The following is a 20,931-nucleotide window of genomic DNA, read 5'->3' on the forward strand; positions in this document are numbered from 1 at the left end:
CCTCCAGCCAGAAGCAGGATGGGCTAAGAGGCTGCTTCTGGGAAGAGGGACTCTTAATTTCCCTGTCTATGGCACTTCCTCAGTATAGAAATGGGAGCACATGACGAATCATTACGGGAAAGTAGGCTGGGAGGCGGCATCCATGAATGCCTCTGGAGGGCTGGGCGGCATAGCAGAGACAGACTTCCTTTAGTTTCTGCATCACTGACTCCCCTATCTCTTTGTAAACCTGTGATGGCATTTATCGCTGGCTATCTTCTTAGACTTTGTGTAGGTTGCACTGCATAACATAGAGGTCAGGCACGGGAGCCAGTCTGCCTGGGCCCCGATGCTGCATGTCCTAACTCTCCTGTGACCTAATTAACTCCCTCACCTGTAAAATAAAGATACTTTTCATCCTTTCCTCAAAGAGGTGTTGAAAGGATACATAAACATTTATAAAATGCTTAGAATAGACTTCTGGCTTCCAGCATGTAAGAAGCTTGGAAGTTGCCACCCTCTCCTAATAAGCAAAAAGCTGAACGAATTGAGACATCAACAACTCTTCTTGGAACTGAAAGAGAAGTGAGGCCACAGAGTAAACTCCTGCCCCCGAATCGAAGGGACTGACAGGCGAGTACAGAGAATCTCTCCTTACAGGAGCAGAAGCCCAGGAGCGTCAGCCTCCATGGGAACCAGTGCAGAGGAGGGAAACCCGAACTGTGACTGACAGATTGCTGGAGGCTCAGTGTGGACAAGTCTGAGAGTTAAAAACTCCATGAGGACCCCGTCCCAGAGGAGCCCTGACACTTTTGTGAGTTCACCTCCAGGAGCCCTATCCGGTCCTCACAGTGAAAATCAGAGCCAAATTGCCTCATGCTTCAGACAGGGGTCAGAGGTAAGCAGCTATTTAAAAAGACTCCAGAGCATTCCGTTTTTCTTAACAAGGGCTGACTTCAGGGGAAACTATTTTACTGGAGCCGAACCTGCTGGAGTTTTTCCAGAGTCTAGCTGACCAGGGGGAGGGAAATACCCAACTTTAGCCCTCACTAGCCTCCCATGTAGGAGAAAGGAAATACACAGCTAATAAGCTATTATAGCAAGGTTGCAGAATTTAAGGTTGATAGACAAAGTCAATCATTTTCCCATATCCCAGTAATGAACAAGTGGAATTTGAAATAAAAACCATAATATTGCTTACTTTAGCACCAATAAGAGTGAAATAGGTATAATTCTAAAAAAATATGTACCAGCTCTACAGAAGGAAAACTACAAAACTCTAATGAAAAAAAAAATCAAAGCACTAAATATAGGACAGCTATCCCATGTTCCTGGATAGGAAGTCTCAATATTGTCAAGATGTCAGTTCTTCCCAACTTGATCTACAGAGTCAATGCAATCCCAATCAATATCCCACTGAGTTATGTTGTGGACATCAACAAAATGATTCTAAAGTGTATGTGGAGAAGCCAAAGACCCAGAATAGCCAACGCAATGTTTAAGGAGAAGGATGACATCAAAGGACTAACTTCAAGACTTATTATAAAGCTACAGTAATCAGCACAGTGTGATATCAGCAAAATAATAATAATAATAATAAAAATACACAAATAGATCAATGGAATGGGATAGCCCAGACCCACATAAATATAGTAAACTGATCTTTGACAAAGGAGCGAAGGCAATACAATGGAGCAGAGATAGTTTTTTAAACAAATGGAGTTGGAACAACTGGCCATTTATATGCAAAACAATGATTCTAGACACAGACCTTACACCCTTCACAAAAATTAACTCAAAATGAATCACAGACCTAAATGTAAAATGCAAAACTATAAAACTTCTAGAAGATAACATAAGAGAAAGCCTAGATGAACTTGGGCTTGGCAATGATTTTTTAGATACAACACCAAAAACATGATCCATAATAGAATTAATAAACTGAACTTCATCAAAATTAATAACTTCTCATCTACAAAGGACACTATTGAGAGAATGAAAAGATAAGCCACAGACTAGAAGAAAATATTAGCAAATGACATACCTGATAAAGAACTGTGTTGAGAATATGCAAAAAACTTTTAAAGCTCACCAAGAAGAGAACAGCCTGATTTAAAAATAGACCAATGATATTAATAAACACCTCAGCAGAGACGATATATGAATAGCAAACAAGCATATGAAAAGATGCTCCATGTCATATGTAATAAGAGAAATGAAAATTAAAACAACAACGAGATACCACAACACACCTATTCGGATGACTAAAATCCGGAACACTGACAGCACCAAATGCTGGTGAGGATGTGGAGCAACAGGAACTCTCAGTCGTTGCTGGTGGGAATGAAAAATGTACAGCCGTTTCGGAAGATAGCTTGGTAGGTTCTTACAGAATTAAACATACTCCCTTACCATACAACCCAGTGCTCACACTCCTTGGTATTTACTTCCAAAGAAATCACTGGCAAAAGGGGGAAATATCAGGATGGGTTTAGACCAGTGATTTTCAACCGGTGTGCCACAAAATTTTTAAAACATGCAATACCCGACTATTTAGTCAGGGGCAAGGACCTCTTTTTGTTTAAATTATCAAATAAAAAAAATATAACACTCAACACAACAATCGCTTTCCCGTGTGAGTGAATCAAAATCATAACTACTTTTTTTTTTTTTTGGTCAGATCGGCAAAAAATATATTTTTTGGTGTCCCGCGGAATTTTAGTCATTAGTGTATGTGTGCCATGAGATGAAAAAGGTTGACAATTGCTAGTTTAGACCAATTGGTATTGAACAACAGAGGAAACCAGGACTCCATTAGCAAGGAAGAAGGAGACATGGCTATAGGCCACCAGAAGCATCTGACACACTATCATGGTGGCTTTGGCTCTGAAGGTTTTGGACCTTCAGAGAAGGGTTTGAACCCCAGTTTCTCCACCTCATGGCTCTGTGGTCTTGCACAAATAACATGCCTGAGCCTCATTGGTAACCTATCCCTTAGGTTTGTTCGGAGGATTAAATCAGGTACTGCATATGAATGCTTGGTTTAGGGCCTGGCACATAGTAAACATTCTCAAGTGGCAGTGTTTAACTGGATATTGAATTGCATCGTCTCTTCAAAAGTGTAAGGGTGGGACCCAACAAGACGGACAGTTAAAACAATAAATAGAAGGGGTTCCCACGCATCACATTGTCCTTTCAGAGGAGTCATGGGTACAAGTGCACGCGTGAACACACACACTCACTCATGCATCAGACCTTTCGTGTGCACCGGGTAAATACTCTTTTCCTGGTTAAAGAGGGCAGGGATGAAGTGCCTGGCCCCTGTCCTTGAGGAGTTCCCAAACTGCTCAGGATTGCCTGCAGGGTCAGTGTGTCAGCGGTGAAGCTGTGCTGCTCAGCGCTCCCTTCAGTGAAACGAATGTGCCGATTATCTGCACAGAGGGCGCCTGCAGCACATCCAAGGCCTGACTCAGCTTTCGAGCGGCGGCCATGGTCGTCCAGGGCAGCCCCAGCCATTGCTGCCCAGGGTGACCTGTGTGGGAACCTTTGTACTGCAGGTCCCAGCTTCTTCCCAAACCTCTTTCCTTCCGCTTTGTCTCTCCTTTCACAGGGGCAGACCTGCATTGTGGTCTGAAGGCTTACACGCTATTCCTGCTCCCACTTATTTTTTCATAGGCATCACCCCCAATAACTCTCTTGTACTTCTAATTCCATCTTGACACTCCCAAGGATCTAACTGATGCATTCTATTTTTTTTTTATTTTTTACCTCATTTGATTCTCATTTTGAGCTCCCACCAGGCGGGGACCCAGGTAACATCTGCCTGGTTCCAAACACTAGTGCAGTTTCAAAGGGCAGACTTCTGCCCAGGGAGGAGATTTTCGGAAGAGCATACCTGAGGCTCCAGAGATTGTCCCTGAGGCAGGAGGTTTGGAAGGAGCGAAGAGTGGGTTAAGGATGCCAAGATCAGTTCTGGGAAAAGGCTGATCATGCTGTTGATTACTACAAGGAACAGTTCCCCACTAGGCATGTCCCCAGCTTCTCTCTGCCCTTGGGCAGGTGGTGGGGCTTACCTTACGGAATAATTTGGGAAGAATAGCTAGGTGTGTGTGTGTGTGTGTGTGTGTGTGTGTGTGTGTGTGTGAGACTCAACTTCACCTTTGCTGTTCTTGGCTCAAGGGTCCTCCAAGTTCCTGTGGGCGTTTTTCCGTCATGGAGGGGAGTGCCACCCTAGGCCTGCATGGCCCATGTCTTGGTGGGTCAGGGTAATGGAGACTGCTGGTTACCCCAATACCCAGTTCCCTTATTTCTATAGTGATTGAAACCCTGACTATTGGCTGGATAAACATCCTTCAAGCTAATGACCACATTCCCCAACTTCCCCTGCACTAAGTTCCAGCCAATGGGATGTGAGCAGAAGTGAAATGTAGCATTTTAACTTTCAACTCTCAGATTGTTCCCTTAGTGGGAAAGGGGGTGCCCATCTATTCCTTCTTGCTGGGTTGACTGGGGACATTTTGCCTGAGCTGGAATAGCCACCTGGGACCACAAGGTGGAAATTACACGTGGAGGGTGACAGACTCTTAAGACCAAGACGGCCTCCTTTGGCTCTTTCACAAGAAAGAGGTAAGTGCCTACCTTGGTTAGGACCCTGGCATGTTGGGGTTCCTTGCGGTGACATCTGAGTATACACCCTAACCCAAGCCTCCTGTTCTGGGGTTCAGCTAGCAGGCCCCTTTGCATCTCACACTATGCTGCAGCCTCCAACTTCAATTCTACTAGAAATAAGTGCAGTGTTGGGCCTCCGCCTGCTATTTCTTTGTTTTATTGCTAAAATTCTTCAGAACCCACGCCGGGTGGAAGAGTGTTATTAGATATAAGACACATGTGCCTGGGGTTGATTAAAAACTCCACATGAAATTTTAATGTCACACCTTAGGAATCGCTCTCGAGAGTAGAAACCCGCAGGCAGGGATCACGCTGTTGTGGATTTTTAATCTCTTTGGAGCCCGCGCGCAGCCCAGAGCCTGGCACTAAGCAAGCATTCGGGAAATGCTGGCTGACAAGGCTGAAGCCTGAGAGAATGACGGTCCCGGGCAGGCCTCACGGGGCTGGGAGGAAATGGAAACCTCTGGATTTCTTCCTTTCTCTCAGAAACCAGAGCAGAAGTCTGTCTATTTCACCCTCCCCCTCCTCGCTGGGGACTGGTGCAGAGTGTCTGAGGGACAGTGGAGCACCCCATCTCCAGGCCAAGTCAAGCAGCAAGGGAGGCCCTGAGAACATTGGAGAGAGCGGCGAAGCTTCAAGATGAGAGACAAGACTGCCATGCTCAGGGAGGCCCACTGCGCGGAGACTGGGCGCCCAGCTGCGTGCGGGCACCGGAGCTGCTGGGAGATCCTTGACCTTGGGAGCAGGGCAGGTGATGGGCTCAGGTTCTTGTGCTGGCTGCCCCCAGGGACATCCTGGAGGAGGGAAGCTGGGGCTGCAGCACCTCAAAATGCAAGAGGAGAAGAGGGGCCCTCTGGGGCAGCTGCTCGTCCATTGTTTGGCGAGGCAACGAGGTCTGAGCTCCCATGGGCAGTGGACCCCAGGAAAGGTAAGTGGGCTCCAGCATCATGAAAGCACCACGACTTCCAGTGCAGGGGGAGGTGATGGTGAACCTCTGGGGGCCGACACTGAGGGGCATGTTGCCCGCATCAGGGAACATGTGGTGCAGAAAGCCTGCATTTACACGCCGGCCACACAGAGGGCATCGCTGGCCAGGCTGCAAGAGCACCGGTGAAATAGGCCTCGGTGGTTTTTCTCCCAGTTCTCTCTCTCTCTGCTCTGACCCTGAAGGAGCAGGCGGCACATGGGAGGAGGGAAAGGAAGCGGAGGAATGGGACAGAGCCTTCTGCAAGCCAGAGTCAGGCCCCAGCTGAGCAGAGGGCGGGAGCTTTGAGCTGGACGTGAGGTTGGACTGGTCCCTTACATTCAGAAAGTGAGGTGTGATTGCCCAAATGGGATCCGCCAGCACAAGCAACAGCAAAGCTATGGGGTCTGCTTGGAGTTATTTCAAGGGGCAAAGACTGGGGAGCCATCAGAGCGTGTGTGAAGGCAGGGAATGTTCCGCTGAGTTAGCCATGCTGAGGCCACCGGAAGTGGCACATTCTCTCCTGGGGCTAGAGGAGGAGGGTGGCACCAGGAGGAAAGAGCCCACGTGAGCCGCGAGGCCAGGCCACCACAGGACCTGCTCTGTTCCCGTGAAAACAGAAGCCTTCTCACTGTGACACCTCTGAGGGCCCTGAGCTCTGGAAGCCTGTGTGACCAGGTGCCCCCTCCCAACGCGGCCTAACCTAATGTGGACATCACATTAGAAACTTTTCCTAAACTGACTTGAAACATCTCCCTAGTTTTGCATCTGGAGCCACACAGAACAAGCCGTGCCCTCTGGGTGTTGGGACATGGAGAGCAAGTCTTCCCAAGGCCATCTCTTCTCCGGAAGGACCCGGCCCCAGCCCCTCTCTCCTTCCCCACCGCCTTAGGCGAAGCAGCAGTCTTATGGAGTCGGTGCAGTGCGATGGTGCTCTTTTTAACATTTATTTTGAGTATAAGGGTGTGAGTTGCCATGACAGATGGCTAACCATCCCCTCCCCTCCACAGTGGCCTGAAGGAGGAGCAGGAATGTCCCAGCTGCAGGCTAGGGATCAGCAAACAGTCCAGACCGTCTTGTTCCCTGTATCCATCCAGAGAGCCGCTGGGTCAGGTGCCACTCCCCCTGCTGCACGGATGGGTGAGAGGGCTGAGCAGGACCATGGGGCCCACAGGCAGGCGGCCACAGGGAGAGCCAGGGGAAGTGCAAAGTGGTCACGTCTCAGGCCGGGTGGAGCCAGCCCAGCCTGGGAGTAAGGGAGTGGGTGTGCTGAGGCTGGAGCTCCCCGTCCAGGCAGCCTTGGGGGACAGAGTGGGGTTCCCAGGCTGGACAGGCAAGCCCTGCCTGCTCCGTGGTACCCAAGTTTGTGTGGCGCCTCTTGGGCCCTTCACACTGCCACGTCGACAGACAGCATGGCCTTGATCGCAGGGAACTTGTTGCAGGAGAAGTCAGCGACCAGCTGCTTGGTGCCACTCCGGGTGGGCATGATCTCAAAACGTACCCGGGACTGCTCCTTGGGGCGCAGGTTCGGCACGCTGGTGGGGAAGGGCATGAATCAGTGTTGATGGTGACATTCACAGACCGCAGGCTGGACAGGCCTCTGTGGCCTCAAGTCCTGCTCTGGTGGGGGCTGGACAAGGTCACTGCTTCTTTAGCTCCTTCTAGCTGCTGCCTGGGTCCCGGGGTCCCTCCAGCCCTGGGACCCATCGGCAGGGGTGGTGGGGGTCCTCTGATCTCCCAAATATGCTAAGCCCTCGGGACCAGCTCCAAGCTCTGGTGACCTGGACTTTCCAGGAGTTTAGGTTTGGTGAACCCTAAACCAAATGCACACGTGTGTGCCTATGGGCAGATCTCCAGTTCTGATGCTAGAGAACCTCTGTGTGCCCTGCCTGGGAGGCCCCCCTCTGGCCACCTCCCGCCATCCCACATGGGCCCCAGGCCTGAGACTCACTCGATCTTGAGGTTGCCCAGCAGCAGGCCGCTCCCCTCCACCATCAGCACGCAGTTCTTCACCGGCTCATCCAGCGGGTTGGAGAAGATCATCTGCACGTTCACGGGCTTCCGCATCCGGGCCTGGTCCATCAGCTGCAGGGAGAGAGGATGGGAGTGAGTCAGCCGCCACTCACTGAGAGCTGACGGGCTGGGCGGGCGACTTGGTGACGGGAAGATGTCACTGAGGACGAAGGTGGAGAGGACTGTCTGTTTAGTCCTCCTAAGTGCCAGCGCCATCCATGCAGGGTTTTCTAGGAGATTGGTAGGACCCTGCCCCCCTCCCCCCCCCCCTGGGACAGAAAGGCCACCCCAGGGCTTAAGGGAGAAGCTGAGAGCGCTTTAACCTCCCTGCCGGGTTCACAGGCCCCCTTTCCAGTTCTTCCCAGGACAGCCTGGCTCCACTGTGGGCCGCTCTGAGGGTTGGGAAAGTTTTCATTCGGAACTTAATAACAGTATTTTTCTTGAACCTCCGCTCACTGGTTCTCTTTCTTCCCTTCCAGCCTGGAGGCCCCCTCCCTAGGAGGCTGCAGCTTACTCCCCTCCCATGGAGGGGCCCTCACCACCTTTCAGGCCATCTAGTAATGCCCTTCTAAACCTCTGGGGCCCGGATTTTCCCCATATGTCATGTTGTGGTCTGGACAGGGCTCCAGCATTGTGCCATCTTTGGTCAGAAAAGCAACCTGGACGATCTGTTCGCTCCCAAAGCTGAAAGCTATGGTTCTGCCAAGGAGGGGACACAACTGGGCCTCAGCTTCCTCAGCTGATGAAACTAGTCCTTCCTTCCTACCCTCCTGTCCGGGCCTGGAGGGACCAGATGAGATCAGGGATGGGAAGGAAGCGTGTTGGAAATAGAAGCTAACAGCCCACCAGTACCAGACAAGATAAGGCGTTTTGCCCTAATTATTATCTTTTCATATAGATCGCCCCTCAAGAATTTAAAAATCTGCGCCCTGCTCTCAGTGAGCTATGCATTGATTCATTCAACAGAGACAAGAATGTCTTGATTCTCTGGAGGCCGAAGTAGAGGAGAGAATGCGCTGAGAGGAAATTCAGATGAAGATGGCCCAAAGAAGAAAGAGCAGACGCCTTTTAACAAGATTCAATAAGAAAGTTCTCGATGGCACATTTCCGGCCTGAGTTCCTTTCTAAAGATTTTATGGGCTCTTTAAAGACTTGATATGGAAATCCCAAAGAAATAGCACAAAAGTGTTGGATAAAAGATAACGCTATGAGAAAGGATGAGGATATTGAGTAAGGGAATACAATGGGGAAAACCTAACTTCATTTAAACACTGATCATTTTAATGCAGAAAGTTTTCATAACTGAACGGGCTGCTACCCAGCCTCGCCTCCCAGCCTCTGGAGCAGGAATCGGCACTCAGCTGTCCACCATGTGTCCAGGGACCCTGCTCCCCTTAGGAGTGCCCTGGGAAGTAGGAGGGGCCTGAGCAAGCAGGGGACGAGCAGGGACTGACAATGAAAACTCTGTGGGTGGCAAAGAATGCAAGCCAGGAGCCAAGCGTCCCTGTGCCAGTGGAGAGGGGTGTTTCTGTTTTACAGACACTGATGATCGGCTCAGAGCGCATGCTGGGGAGACAGCCAGGGGCCCGGAGCCGGGGGAGGGCCTCTTCTCATGGAGTTTATGTCTGGGAGGGGACTCCCACCAAGCAATTGCACAAATAGAGGGGTAACGTCAACTCTGACCAATGCTGAGAAGCAAGAGGACACGGGCTCTGAGGGAGTTGAACTGGGGGCCAGGCCTAATCTGGGGAGCGGGTGGGATGCCAGGGAAGTCTCCCCTGAGGAAAGGATACCCTGCAAGGGAAGCATTTTCTTCTCCCCATGACACAGTTGGAGCAACTGAGACGCGGGGATGAAGGGACTTCCTCAGGGTCGCTGCTGAGAAGGGGTGGGGCCTGGGTACAAGGTTACAGGCCCTGCTCGGCTTCCCCCCTATTGGTATCGGGCCATCCAGCCACTGGCTCCTTAGTGCCGGAGGTGGGGGACCGCCCCGCTCATTCTGAAGCACCGATCAGACTAACCAGGACAGTGAAAGGGTCCCCCGACCTCTGTCTGAGGTCAGGAACCCCTTCAGCTAGGGTGCAGCTCAGGCAGGGCTGGGACCAGGGCAGCCACAGTTACCCAGCTCTCAGAAATCTGTGGCTTGGGAGGCTGCTGGCAGTGTGATCGAACAGAAAAAGGCCTAACTGTCTAGACCGGTGCGGCGGATGGCAGATACAGCAGGCGCCTGACCCATGCGGCTCTCTGGGGGACCTCACGGGAAGACCCCATCCCCTCTGCCTGTCCTTGCCTGCCAGCCCCTACCCCTCAGCTGTCTGGCTATGGTGGCCTCCAGCCTGGGTGGCGGGGTGGGTAGGGGCCCGGGGCTGGGGGAGCAGGGAGAGGCTTGGAGTCAGCACAAGTATTTTAGGGTTTGGTTCTGAGGAAGAGACCGAGTGGTCCCATGCGCCTCCCGCAGGCCTGCAAGCCCCACAGCCTGGGCTCCTAGGAGCAGGGCTTGGAACCACAAACAAAGACAGAGGCAGCCTCGTTCTCAACCACCGAGAAGATGCTGCTGTGGCTGCAGGCGAGCCTGGATGCTCTGAAAGGGCCTGGGCTGGGAGTCCCGGGGCCTGAGGTCTAGCCCTGGGCTGGCAGTAACTGGCTCTTTCCTTCTCCTACCCTCTTGGTTTACTCTGTAGGAAATAGCAGAGTCTGGGAGCACGAGAATTGGCTCCTAAGAGTCTACCAGTGGTGACTGTGGGGCCTGGAGAGGGAGTGGGGAGATGCATGTGAGTTGTGCTCATTTCTGATCTGCTTTACAAATGTGTCTGAGACCGGGCTGGGGGCCCCCCAGGCAGGACCTGCCCCTTGTAGTGTGATAGAACAGAAAAAGGCCTAACTGTCTGGGTCCTGAGCCTGGCATGGCCCAGGACCCAGCAGATGCTCAGGGCTGAGTGGGTGTGTGAGTGAATGGAAGAGTCCCTCCGGCCACTCCTCAGCTGGTCCCCCCAGTGGGTCTAGAACAGGAAGCAAGAAGCCATGGAGCCATGTACCCGCTTATCTCACCCATCGGGGGCAAGGATATTGGTCTGAGCGAGATCTCTTGGCTGTTCCATCTGGCAGAGGCTGGACCCCAGTCCTCTGTCCCTTCCCCAGGGAAGGGCCTTCCTTGTGGTCTGGGGGGGCTGTGGCTCATGGGGTTGGCTGGCGGGGGAGGCACCCCTTCCCCACTCCTTACCTTCAGGGTCAGGGTGGGGTTGTCCAGGATGACGTCCCTCTCCACCACCACCTCGGCCTCATCGGAGGCCCGGCACACGGCTGTGGTCCGGATCATGTTGTCCGCCTTCAGGTACTTCTCATACTGAGCATATGTGATCTTCACCGGATGCTGGACTTCTGGAAGGCGAAGTCAGGGGAGCAGAGTGAGAGGGAGCTGAGGCCAGCCAAGTCCGTGCGAGCGGGCCAGGAATATCCGTAGCCCCGAGCTTGGCCGAGCCCTCCCTGGGCCGGGCCCTGGAGGAAACTCCCCACCCTGCCCTGCGCAGGCTCCAGGCAGGGCCCAGGGCTCGGGCTGGCGGGGCTCACAGGGACTGAGCTGCCTCTAAACCCAGAAAAGGTCGTGGGGGCGAGTTTCCTCCCGAGGGGCAGGGGCCGAATAGGAATGTTAACTCACTGTCTAGTGATGATGACAATAATGATGACAACACAACAACTAGGAAGGGAAGCCAGGGATTGACCAACTGCCTGCTTACAGCCTCCCAGCTCCTCTAATAGCCTGGGATGCTATTGCCACAGCACCCGAACCACCTCCCCACCTCCCCATTCCCCCACCCCCCACCCCCTACCCCCCACCTCCCCACCTCCCCGTCTCTCCTGCTTCCCAGTCATCCACAGTCAGACAGGCTTTAAAAGAAGCCCCCACCCCCTCTTCCAAGACAACCCCTATAAAGCTTCCTCGGCTCCTCGCTGAAATACATTTAAGACCCCCTCATGCTTGCCCTGCAATGCTTGAGCCAATCGCCTCTCCAGAGAACCTCTGTGCACTCATGTTCCTTCGACAAAACAGGCGCAGAGTCACCTCCCTGCTTAGATTCACACGGTTCCCTCGGAGGGAAATGCCTTTCTCAGCTTTTCTCCATTTATCTGGCTACTCCCCAAACGTCAGTGTCTCCCTCCTCTGCGGTCCAGGGCACCCCACTCTCCTTCACAGAGTCACGCTGGGTGGCCTGTCCCCCCCCCAAGTGTCCTATACCCTCTGAGGTAAGACTGTGAGGAGGAAGCAGCCTCTGCAGCCTCTGCTTTGGGGGAGCGGCGGGGGGGGGGGCGGGCATGCCCAGTCTGCCCCCAGTGGGGAGACAGCAGGCCCTTGCACCACTGGTCCTACCCTCTCAGACAGTGAACCCTGGGGCTCCTTCTGAAAAGGGAGGGACTACAGAGTCACCCAGAAAGTAGTGAAGCGTCAGGGCTCCGAGAGCGGGCGCTTCACCTGCCTCCTTCCCTTTCCCATTTCCCTGCTGCCTCCTGCGAAAACGACGCGTGTATTTTTTGGAACCATTTTCCTCCTGTGAATGATTTTCGGCCTTCAAAACCAGCTCTCCCCCTGAGCCTGAAAGCAAGCAGCGGCCAGCCGGCTGCTGCTGGTGCGGGAGGGTTTCTGGGAGAATTCCGCGAAGTCAGCCTGCCGGCCGCCGGGGATGGGGAATGCTGCCCTCAGACAGGTGTGGCTCTCTGCGTCTGGGGTTCTCTGCAGACAGAATTCTTTCAGGATGGGCTGTGTAGTTAATCAGCCTTTATTAGTTCCTGCTGTGAAGCAAATAGCCACCCCACCCTTGTTAATCTGCTTTGTAAGTCCCAACTTTTCATAACAGCTTGGGAGATTTTGCCAATGCGGGCACACCTGCTTTCTGAGGCTTTCTCCGCTCCACCTGCTCCCTTTTTGTCTGTGCCACCCGGGGGCAAGGACTCACTGTTCCTCCCAAATCCTCGGGCCTCCCAGAAAACCCATCACTCACCAGGCAACTCCACTCACCCCCTGGCAGCTCAAGACCACGTGGCATATTGCCACCGTTCTAGGGTCAAACCTGAAAAGGGGCTCATTGTGGGGTAGGGGGGGTGGCATGAGGGTGTGTGTGGCAGCTATCTATACACATCCTAGATCCGTGGTCGGCGAACCGTGGCTTGTGAGCCACATGCAGCTCTTTGGCCCCTTGAGTGTGGCTCTTCCACAAAATACCACGTGCGGGCGCGCACCTACAGTGCAATTGAAACTTCGTGGCCTATGCGCAGAAGTTGGTATTTTGTGGAAGAGCCACACTCAAGGGCCCAAAGAGCCGCATGTGGCTTGCAAGCCACGGTTTGCCAAACCGCAGTTTGCTGACCACTGTCCTAGATGATGAGGGTAGCACTGGACCTTAGCATCAGGAAACCGAGGACCGAGGCCCTGGAATTGCCACTTACCAGCTATGACACTTAATTTCTTAAGCAAGTCACAATCTCTCTAAGCATCAGTTTTGGCCTCTGTAAAATGGGGGTATTGGAATCTATTATTTTTTAGAAGATCAAGTGAGGCAGTGTATAAGGAAGTGCTCTGCACACTGTGGGAAGTGGTATAGACCTAAAGGCAGCACTTTTCAACCTTTTTCATCTCAGGGCACACGTAAACTAATTAGGAAAATTCTGCAGCACACACACAAAAAATAGATATTTTTTGCTAATATGATCTACAGAAAAGGTATAATTTTGATTCATCCACACCAGATGGCTAATGTGTGTTGGCTGCTGTCATTTTTTTTTTTTTTTGACAGTCTAAGGGAAAAGAGGTCAGTGCCCCTGACTAAATAGTCAGGTGTTGCATGTTTTAGAAATTCCTGCGGCATACCAGTGTGCCGCGGCACACGGGTTGAAAATCTCTGCTGTAAGGGATACTGCGGTATGTCTACTATTTCCCAAGCCTCCCTCCTTCCTCGCCCAGGGCACGAAAGAATTTGGGTTGGCACCACCCTGACTTGCACTGCTTGCCATGACAGCCATCTCCCAAACCTCAAGACCCACGGCTTTTTAACCAGCGAGGCCGTGTGCTGCTCCTTCCTTAGACAACTGAGTCAGTCCCAATGCGAACTCTCCAACCCCAACAGCATGTCAGCGGCCTTGGACACACGGTGCCTCACAGCCGGCAGGATGAGTTACCTTCTTCAGGGTCCAGAGAGATGGTGACCGAGTCCTTCCACACCTCGTGGACCAGCGTGCCGTTGTAGACGATGGTCCAGGCCGTCATGTTCACCGTGACCGTCTTCATGTCTCTTGTCAGGTTCTTGAGCGTCAGGGCCAGGTTGACTTCTTTGCCCACTGCCAGGATGCCATTGACCTTGAACACCCCAGAGATGCTGGGCTCCCGTTCGTCTCTTTCGACCTCTGTTGACGACGTTGGGCCAAATGTTCTGTTGGGTTTCAGTTTCCCCACTGCCTTGTCAAACACTTGCCTTTCCTGGCTTGAACCTGTGTAGGGGGAAAGAGAGAAGCATCTCAGGGATACGGTGGCAACCGGACACAGGATAGCGCCCTGCCTGGAAAGGTGGCCTGGGACTGACACTGGTTCTGCTGCCGCACAAGGATTCTGATCCAAGCAAGTGGTCCACCTCTCCAGGTCTCCATTCGTCCTCCTTAACGTGAGGCTCACAGACCAGCTGGTCTATGGGGCTTTTCCTATCAGCTCTAAGTTTCCGGGGAACTGTAGGGGGAGCTCTACCAGCAACTGTGTAAGATTACTATATGATTTGATATTTTGTGTAGGTCAATTAAGTTAGATTCATTTATTCATATTTTGGATAGAAAGTCCCTTGTAAGACTTAAAAAACAAACAGATAATTTGAAAATAAATAAAAACTGAGCTGAGGCCTGGCCAGTGTGCCTCAGTGGTTGCGCATCAATCTATGAGCCAGGAGGTCACGGTTCCATTCCTGGTCTGGGCACATACCCAGGTTTCGGGCTTGATCCCCAGTGTGGGGTGTGCAGGAGGCCGCCGATCAGTGGATTCTCACCATTGATGTTTCTCTCTCTCTCTCCCTCTCCCTCTCCCTTTCTCTCTGAAGTCAATAAAAAAATATATTTTTTAAAAAACTGAGCTGAAAAGGTTAGAATGAAGCAGAAAAAAAGGTTATGGTTTAGAATTGACTTTCAACCACTAAACCGTGTTGTTCTGCTTTGTTCCTAAGGGTGCTTTACGAGTGAAGAGTGGTACTTTTGTCCATGTCAGTTGGCAAGAACTTCCCATGGTTGGTATGGTTCCAAGTTATGACTAGTTGTCGAGAGACTTCAAGTTTCAAAAACACAAAGGACAGGTTTTCTGACTCTACGTCCAATTGTGGGTCCTGCTGAATGTGATGGTACAGGCGGCCCCAGGAGAGTGGCCATGATGTGCAAGAGCTGAGTAACTGGCTCCACGCACCTGAGCCAGTGTCGATCACTCAGCTCACAGTAGGTCCCTGCCTTGACCTGAAGACAGACACACTATCAATGAGAAGGTGTTGACCTTCCAGGAACACGAAACACGAATAGAGGCCCACAAGGAATTACCATGTTTATATCTGCAGACCATACTCCTAGTCCCACCTTGCCCCACCAACCTGAGAAATGTTTAAGACACCAAATGACTTACTGTAAGCACTTTACAACTTAGCAAGGCCTTTCCCATAAGTTACAGGTAACTGGCTGGGACCTCAGAGGTCCACTCATTTTAACCCATCACATTAGAATAAAGGCTCTAAGCGGGGAAGCAATTGGCCCACGAGATAGTCTAATCTGGGGATTAGAGGCAGAGAGAGAGCCAGTCCTCAGGACCCATAGTCCTAGGTTCCTCCCATACACCTACTGAAAAGGAGGCAGGTGGCCAGATTACCCAAGCTGACAGCTCCTGGTGGGCTGGGTTCTTTTTGGCGCTTTGCCATCCTCTAGCCGAGCTGGACATCCACATCCAGGGCTGATGTCTATGCAGGGAGCTGAGCCTTCTGTGCCCAGCACTGCGAAGCAGGCATGTTTGTACAATGAGGCTCAGAGCCTAGATACCTATATAGGTCACCTGCTGGGCTTACTCAAGACTCAGCTTCCTGCTACTGTTTTTTTCGCCCTTGTGTTGCTATTGCGCAAATGCTTAGCAACCCATTTTATGAGCTTTTCTCCCCCGGGGCCCTCAGAGACAAACTGGCATCATTAAGTAAGGAGACCCGGGCAACCACAGGCAGGTGATGAGCCCTGTTGTCACGAAGGGGCCAAGGCCTTGCCAGGAGTCCTGCAGGGATTCCCCAACCCAGCTACAACCTGGCCCCATTGCTTAGATTTGACTGGGACAGCCAGAGCCCCCAAGATGTGACAGTAAGATAAGGCACCCCACAGAATCATATATCCGAGTGCAGTGCACTTCCAAAATCCCCTTGGACAGTCATTATTCCAAGGAGGCTGCAGACATTCACGCTGGGAAAAATCACCACTATTTATTAAGTCCTCACTCTGTGGCAGGCACTGCACTTGGCACTTTAGGGCACAAGCTCATCTGTACTCATGACAGGCATTGCTACTCATTTCGCAAGTGAGGGAGGGAGGGAGGGACCAGGGCTCCTAAGAACCCTGCACAGTTCTAAGTAGTAGGGCTGGGGTTCAATTCCTGACCCGGGTGATTTGCTCCCTGGTCTCTTACACTGGTTTCGACACCATGACATTGCTGAAAACGCTGGCCCTGCGCCCGCCTTCTCCTGCCTGCGAAGCTTGGCAAGGGCAGGGGCCCCGTCTGAGTGATCTTTGTTGCCTCCCTAGAGCTGAGCTCAGAGCAGGCACTTGAGGAGGTCTCAGTCCATGTTCATTGATGGAGAGAAGGGCCATCTGACCCCAACGGTGGGAATGGCCAGCAGAGACAGATGGGGCCAAATTGAGGCCACTAATCTCATTGCCCTGGAGTTGTGCCTCAAAATGTCCACAAATACCACTGCCCAGAAGGGTCATCTACTTGACCTTGGAGTCAGACCCCGTCTCCAGTGCTCAGCTTTCCTCCTGTGTGAACTGCAGCCATCACCAACAGTCAGCAGTTGCACAGAGTTTTAAGGTTTACTTCGGGATGTATGGTGGGCACCTTTACGACATCACCTTTCTTGACCCTCAGAACCAACTGTGAGGATCCACTGAAGCAACTATTTCAAAGCATTTGCTGGCCCCATTGAGGAGGGGCTGTGGCTGCTAGGGCAAGCACTGATTTCCTTGAGGCTATTTCTGAAAATGAATATCACCTTCAAATGTAGAACTTTTGTCACTATTGAGACTCCTCAAAGAGATAGGCTTTGACTCCAATAGCAATTTCCAAAATAGAGCAACAATGTCATTTGAGTTAAGGGTGGCCTCACAACAACTAGTCTTCCTGGTGACTTTGGGGGGGGGGGGGGGACAGCAAGCATGTACATGCTGATTTCAGGGACCCAGGCATTCGCCTCACTTCCTCTAGCTTCTTGGGAGTTAGAAGTGTATACAGCACAGCCATGTCTTTGGGGTCAGGTCTTTGTCCATTTCTTTGTTCAGATCATGCTTCCTGCCTGTGTTACTTGGAGGCCAGGGAAGTGGGAGGACTGACCAATGTCTCCCAAAGCACTTGGGGGTCTCCCATGGTGCCAGGTTTCCCCTGTGTGTTCAGTCACAGTGCTGTCACCCCATTAGTGCCATTGGCAATAGGACACAGCTGGAGATGAGCTGGAGTGAGAGCTGCCTGTGCCCCATGGCAAACGTCTGCTGGCGCCAGTCTGTCCTCGCTGGAAGCAGTTTGGAGAACTGGGTGTTAGGTGCCAGGGAGCAGTCCTACCATTCAGGCAGAACTGGCTGAGAATGAGGGAGGAGCATGTGGATTCTACCTTCCCCACCCTAAAGCCGTCTTCCCACCCTCAGGCCCCGAGTGGTACAGCCCCACCAGCGCCCCTCCTACCTTCTGGGTACTTGTACTTTTCGGTGACATCCATGCGAGAGTAGCTGCCCACCGCCTTCGTGCTGATGTATCTGCCAATGGTGTTTGTGTCTGAGGAATTCTGCTTCTGGGTGTTGCGGCGGGCATCGTAGATCCAGGTGATGCGGTCGGCATTAACCTCCGCAAAGATGAAGGGCATGTCGAAGTCCAGGTTCACATCGCCCTCTCGGACAGCTGCCACCGAAGCGGGGCCGCACTGGAACACCCCTAGTGGCCAAGATGCAGAGGTTGGGTGCATGCCAAAGCCAGGCCCATCTGCATCAGCCCACCCAGGACCTGTGCTGCTGGAGACCATCCATAACCACCCAAGTCTCCTGCCTCTGCCCTGCCAAACTCCTGCAGCCTCAACAGTCTGCAGACCATCAGTATCTTCTGCAATGGCACCCTGGTCAGACGCCATCTCTTTAGGAGACTAGCCCAGTCCGGAATTCTGTGGGTGCATACTTCATGCTGACACACTGCCCTCAGTCTTACTGTCTTGCGCTCAGGGTGGCCTCTTTTCTTCATCTGCGAATTGTTCTTCCCAAATCATCGAACCTCTATTCCTGGAAGACTTACCTGAACACCCAGCCCTCAGGAGTGTCTTGTTCCTCTGAGCTCCCAAGCCCTGACTGTCACCTCCCTTCTCTAGCACTCTTTGTAGGTAGCGCTGATAGATAGATAGATAGATAGATAGATAGATAGATAGATAGATATAGATAGAGAGGTAGATGGATAAGTAGGTAGATAGATAATAGATAGATGAATGGATGGATGAATATAAATTAGATCTAGATATATAGATCTAGATCTAGATATATAGATATAGATATAGATATAGATATAGATATAGATATAGATATAGATATAGATATAGATATAGATATAGATATAGTTTAATTCATGAAATGCCCAGCTGTGAAAAAAGCAAGGTGCAGCAGAATAGAAAGAAGAGTGTTATCCAATTTGCATTTACAAAACAAATGAACAAAAAAGGTACACACACATTTTTATGTGCCTAGAACAGTCACCTTCAACTGTTTCTGTTTCTTTAAACCATGACCTCTAGAAATAGATTTTACGTCTTGCACATATATGAGCCTGAAACAGAAGTTTCCCAGGACAGTGCTTACTCTTACTATGTCCAATACATCCTGCTATTTTCTTTCCTTCCCTTCCTTCCCCCAACCCTTTTCCATGCCATCTTATTCATTCCTTAAATTGATGGTCACAACCCACTAACTATATTATTATTTTTTTTTGTTAACCCTCACCTGAAGATATTTTTCCCCATTAATTTTTAGAGAGTGGAAGGGAGGGAGATGGGTGGAGAGAGAGAGAGAGAGAGAGAGAGAGAGAGAGAAACATTGATGTGAGAAAGACACATTGGTTGGTTGCTTCCTGCACGTGCCCTGACTGGGGCTGGAGATCAAACCTGCAATCCAGGCACATGCCTTTGACAGGAATCAAACCCAAGACCTTTAGTGCTTGGGCCGATGCTTTAACCACTTAACACACTGACCAAAGCCCACTAACTTGATTTTATAACCACTAATGGGTTGCAGTGAAAAGTTTGAAAAACAGTGGTCCAAAACATATCTGGAGGGTTACTATCCTATCCCCAATCCCCCCCACCCCCCAAATCTGGTCACATTTGTTGCTTCTGATAGAGAGGCTGCATTGGGGAACTTAATGTTCATTGTAAGTCCTTTGAGAATGATTTGAAAAAAAACTTTAAGCATGCGCACATATTACTTGTATAATTAAATTTTTTTAAGTTTGAAAGAAATAACGAAAAATGAAGGTAATAGACAATCCTGTGCTAGGAGGAACAGACTACTAGAGGAAAATCACTGTTGGCAGAGGACGGCTTCTTTTCCTTGTTGCCTAGCACATGCCAGGGCCTCCGCAGCAGCGATGGCATCCGTGTAGGCGCAGGGAAGGCACTCAGTTAAATAGCAGCTGGAGCCAAGCAAAATTAGAAGGAAATGTACTTTGGAAATACATTGTTTTAATCCCATTGTGACTTCCAGAGATGGAGAGGACTCAGGTGACCTTCCTGTGCCACTGTCCACTACTGTAAAGAACTGAGAGGCTGTGACTTGGAACCAAACCCAGACCAGGGGCCATGAGTGGGCCAGCAGGGGGTTACCTTGACTCCTCTCCTGGGGGGTGGCGTCCAGAACCTGCCATCCATTGTACGAGGGGCCCAGGTCATTCCGCACAAACCAGCCTTCATTCCAGACGTGGAAATTCCTGCAGACAGAAGCAGAGACTGAAGAGCTTGCCCAAGGCCACACAGCTGGTGAATGGCAAGACCATATCTCTGACCTGACAGTGCAGGGCTCTGATACTGGTCAAGTGAGTTTACTCCATGTCAGCTATTGTGCTAAACCTTGGCGAGCATTGTCTCACTCAGATTCTCACAGCGCTATGAAAGGATACTATTTGTTTTTTAATTCTCCCCTGAAGACATGTTCATTGATGAGAGAGAGAGAGAGAGAAAGAGGGAAAGAGAAAGAGAGAGAGAAACATCAATGTGATAGAGAAACTTCAATCGGTTGCCTTCTGACTGGGGATTGAACCCACAACCTAGGTATGTGCCCTGACTAGGAATCAAACTTACAACCTTTTGGTCTACGGGACGATGCTCCAGCCAACTGAGCCACCTGGCCAGGGCTGAAATGGGTACTATTTCTATGCCCAACTCATAAAAGGGGATTCTGGGCTCAGAGAAGTTAGCAGCTAACAATGACAGAATCAGTGTGGACCCAGGTATGCCTAACTCCAAACTCTACGTCCTTGACCACCATGTTCTACTGCCCTTCTGAGGAGCAGAACAGAACCAGGTTAGAGCCAGTGAACCAGCTGGTAAACCCATGCAGCTTACTCTTGTGTGCCCTATACTGGGTTTTGTGTGGGCTGACAATGAACAGGACTGCAGTGGGAGTGCTGGGAGCCACAAAGCCTATGGGCTGAGATCTGGATTGAAGAATGACCAGCCCTAAAATGTCCTTGATCAGTGGCATTCCCTTGCCTCCCAATTGGTATGTCTCAGTCACCAGTCCCCTCCCTCACCAGGTGCTGCCAATTAGCCAAAGTCTTATTCATTCTTGCTTCTGCCCTCTTCTTTCCTCTCCAATCCTACAGCAATGACATTAACATTGGCTTTGGCTGTCTGAGGTTCAACTAGAAGAAGATATAAGTCTGACATAAATCCAACTTCTTTTCAACTTGAAAAACCAATTTTTTTAAATTACTCACAAGGTGGAGAAGGTAGTTTTAGGCAGAGACTCAACTTCAGAAGCCATAAAGGACCACACGAATGATACATTTGACTATTCAAAATATT

At 51.0% G+C, this 20,931-nt stretch overlaps 1 protein-coding gene across 1 annotated transcript in view; it reads right to left on the minus strand.

The window, feature by feature from the left end:
* Positions 1 to 6,534: 6,534 nt before the first annotated feature.
* The window catches only part of LOC102431050 (protein-glutamine gamma-glutamyltransferase E-like), a 37,794-nt gene continuing 23,397 nt past the window's right edge, over positions 6,535 to 20,931 (minus strand). The window contains exons 8-13 of the mRNA XM_006089356.3: positions 19,732 to 19,835; positions 17,562 to 17,807; positions 13,793 to 14,101; positions 10,845 to 11,002; positions 7,563 to 7,696; positions 6,535 to 7,146 (exon numbers count right to left, since the gene is read on the minus strand). Of these exons, the coding sequence (XP_006089418.1) occupies positions 6,999 to 7,146; positions 7,563 to 7,696; positions 10,845 to 11,002; positions 13,793 to 14,101; positions 17,562 to 17,807; positions 19,732 to 19,835 (1,099 nt within the window). The 3' untranslated portion in view covers positions 6,535 to 6,998. The remainder of the gene's footprint in view (positions 7,147 to 7,562; positions 7,697 to 10,844; positions 11,003 to 13,792; positions 14,102 to 17,561; positions 17,808 to 19,731; positions 19,836 to 20,931) is intronic.

The sequence above is a fragment of the Myotis lucifugus genome, unplaced genomic scaffold (assembly GCF_000147115.1).
Source record: "Myotis lucifugus unplaced genomic scaffold, Myoluc2.0 scaffold_60, whole genome shotgun sequence".
NCBI lineage: Eukaryota > Metazoa > Chordata > Mammalia > Chiroptera > Vespertilionidae > Myotis > Myotis lucifugus.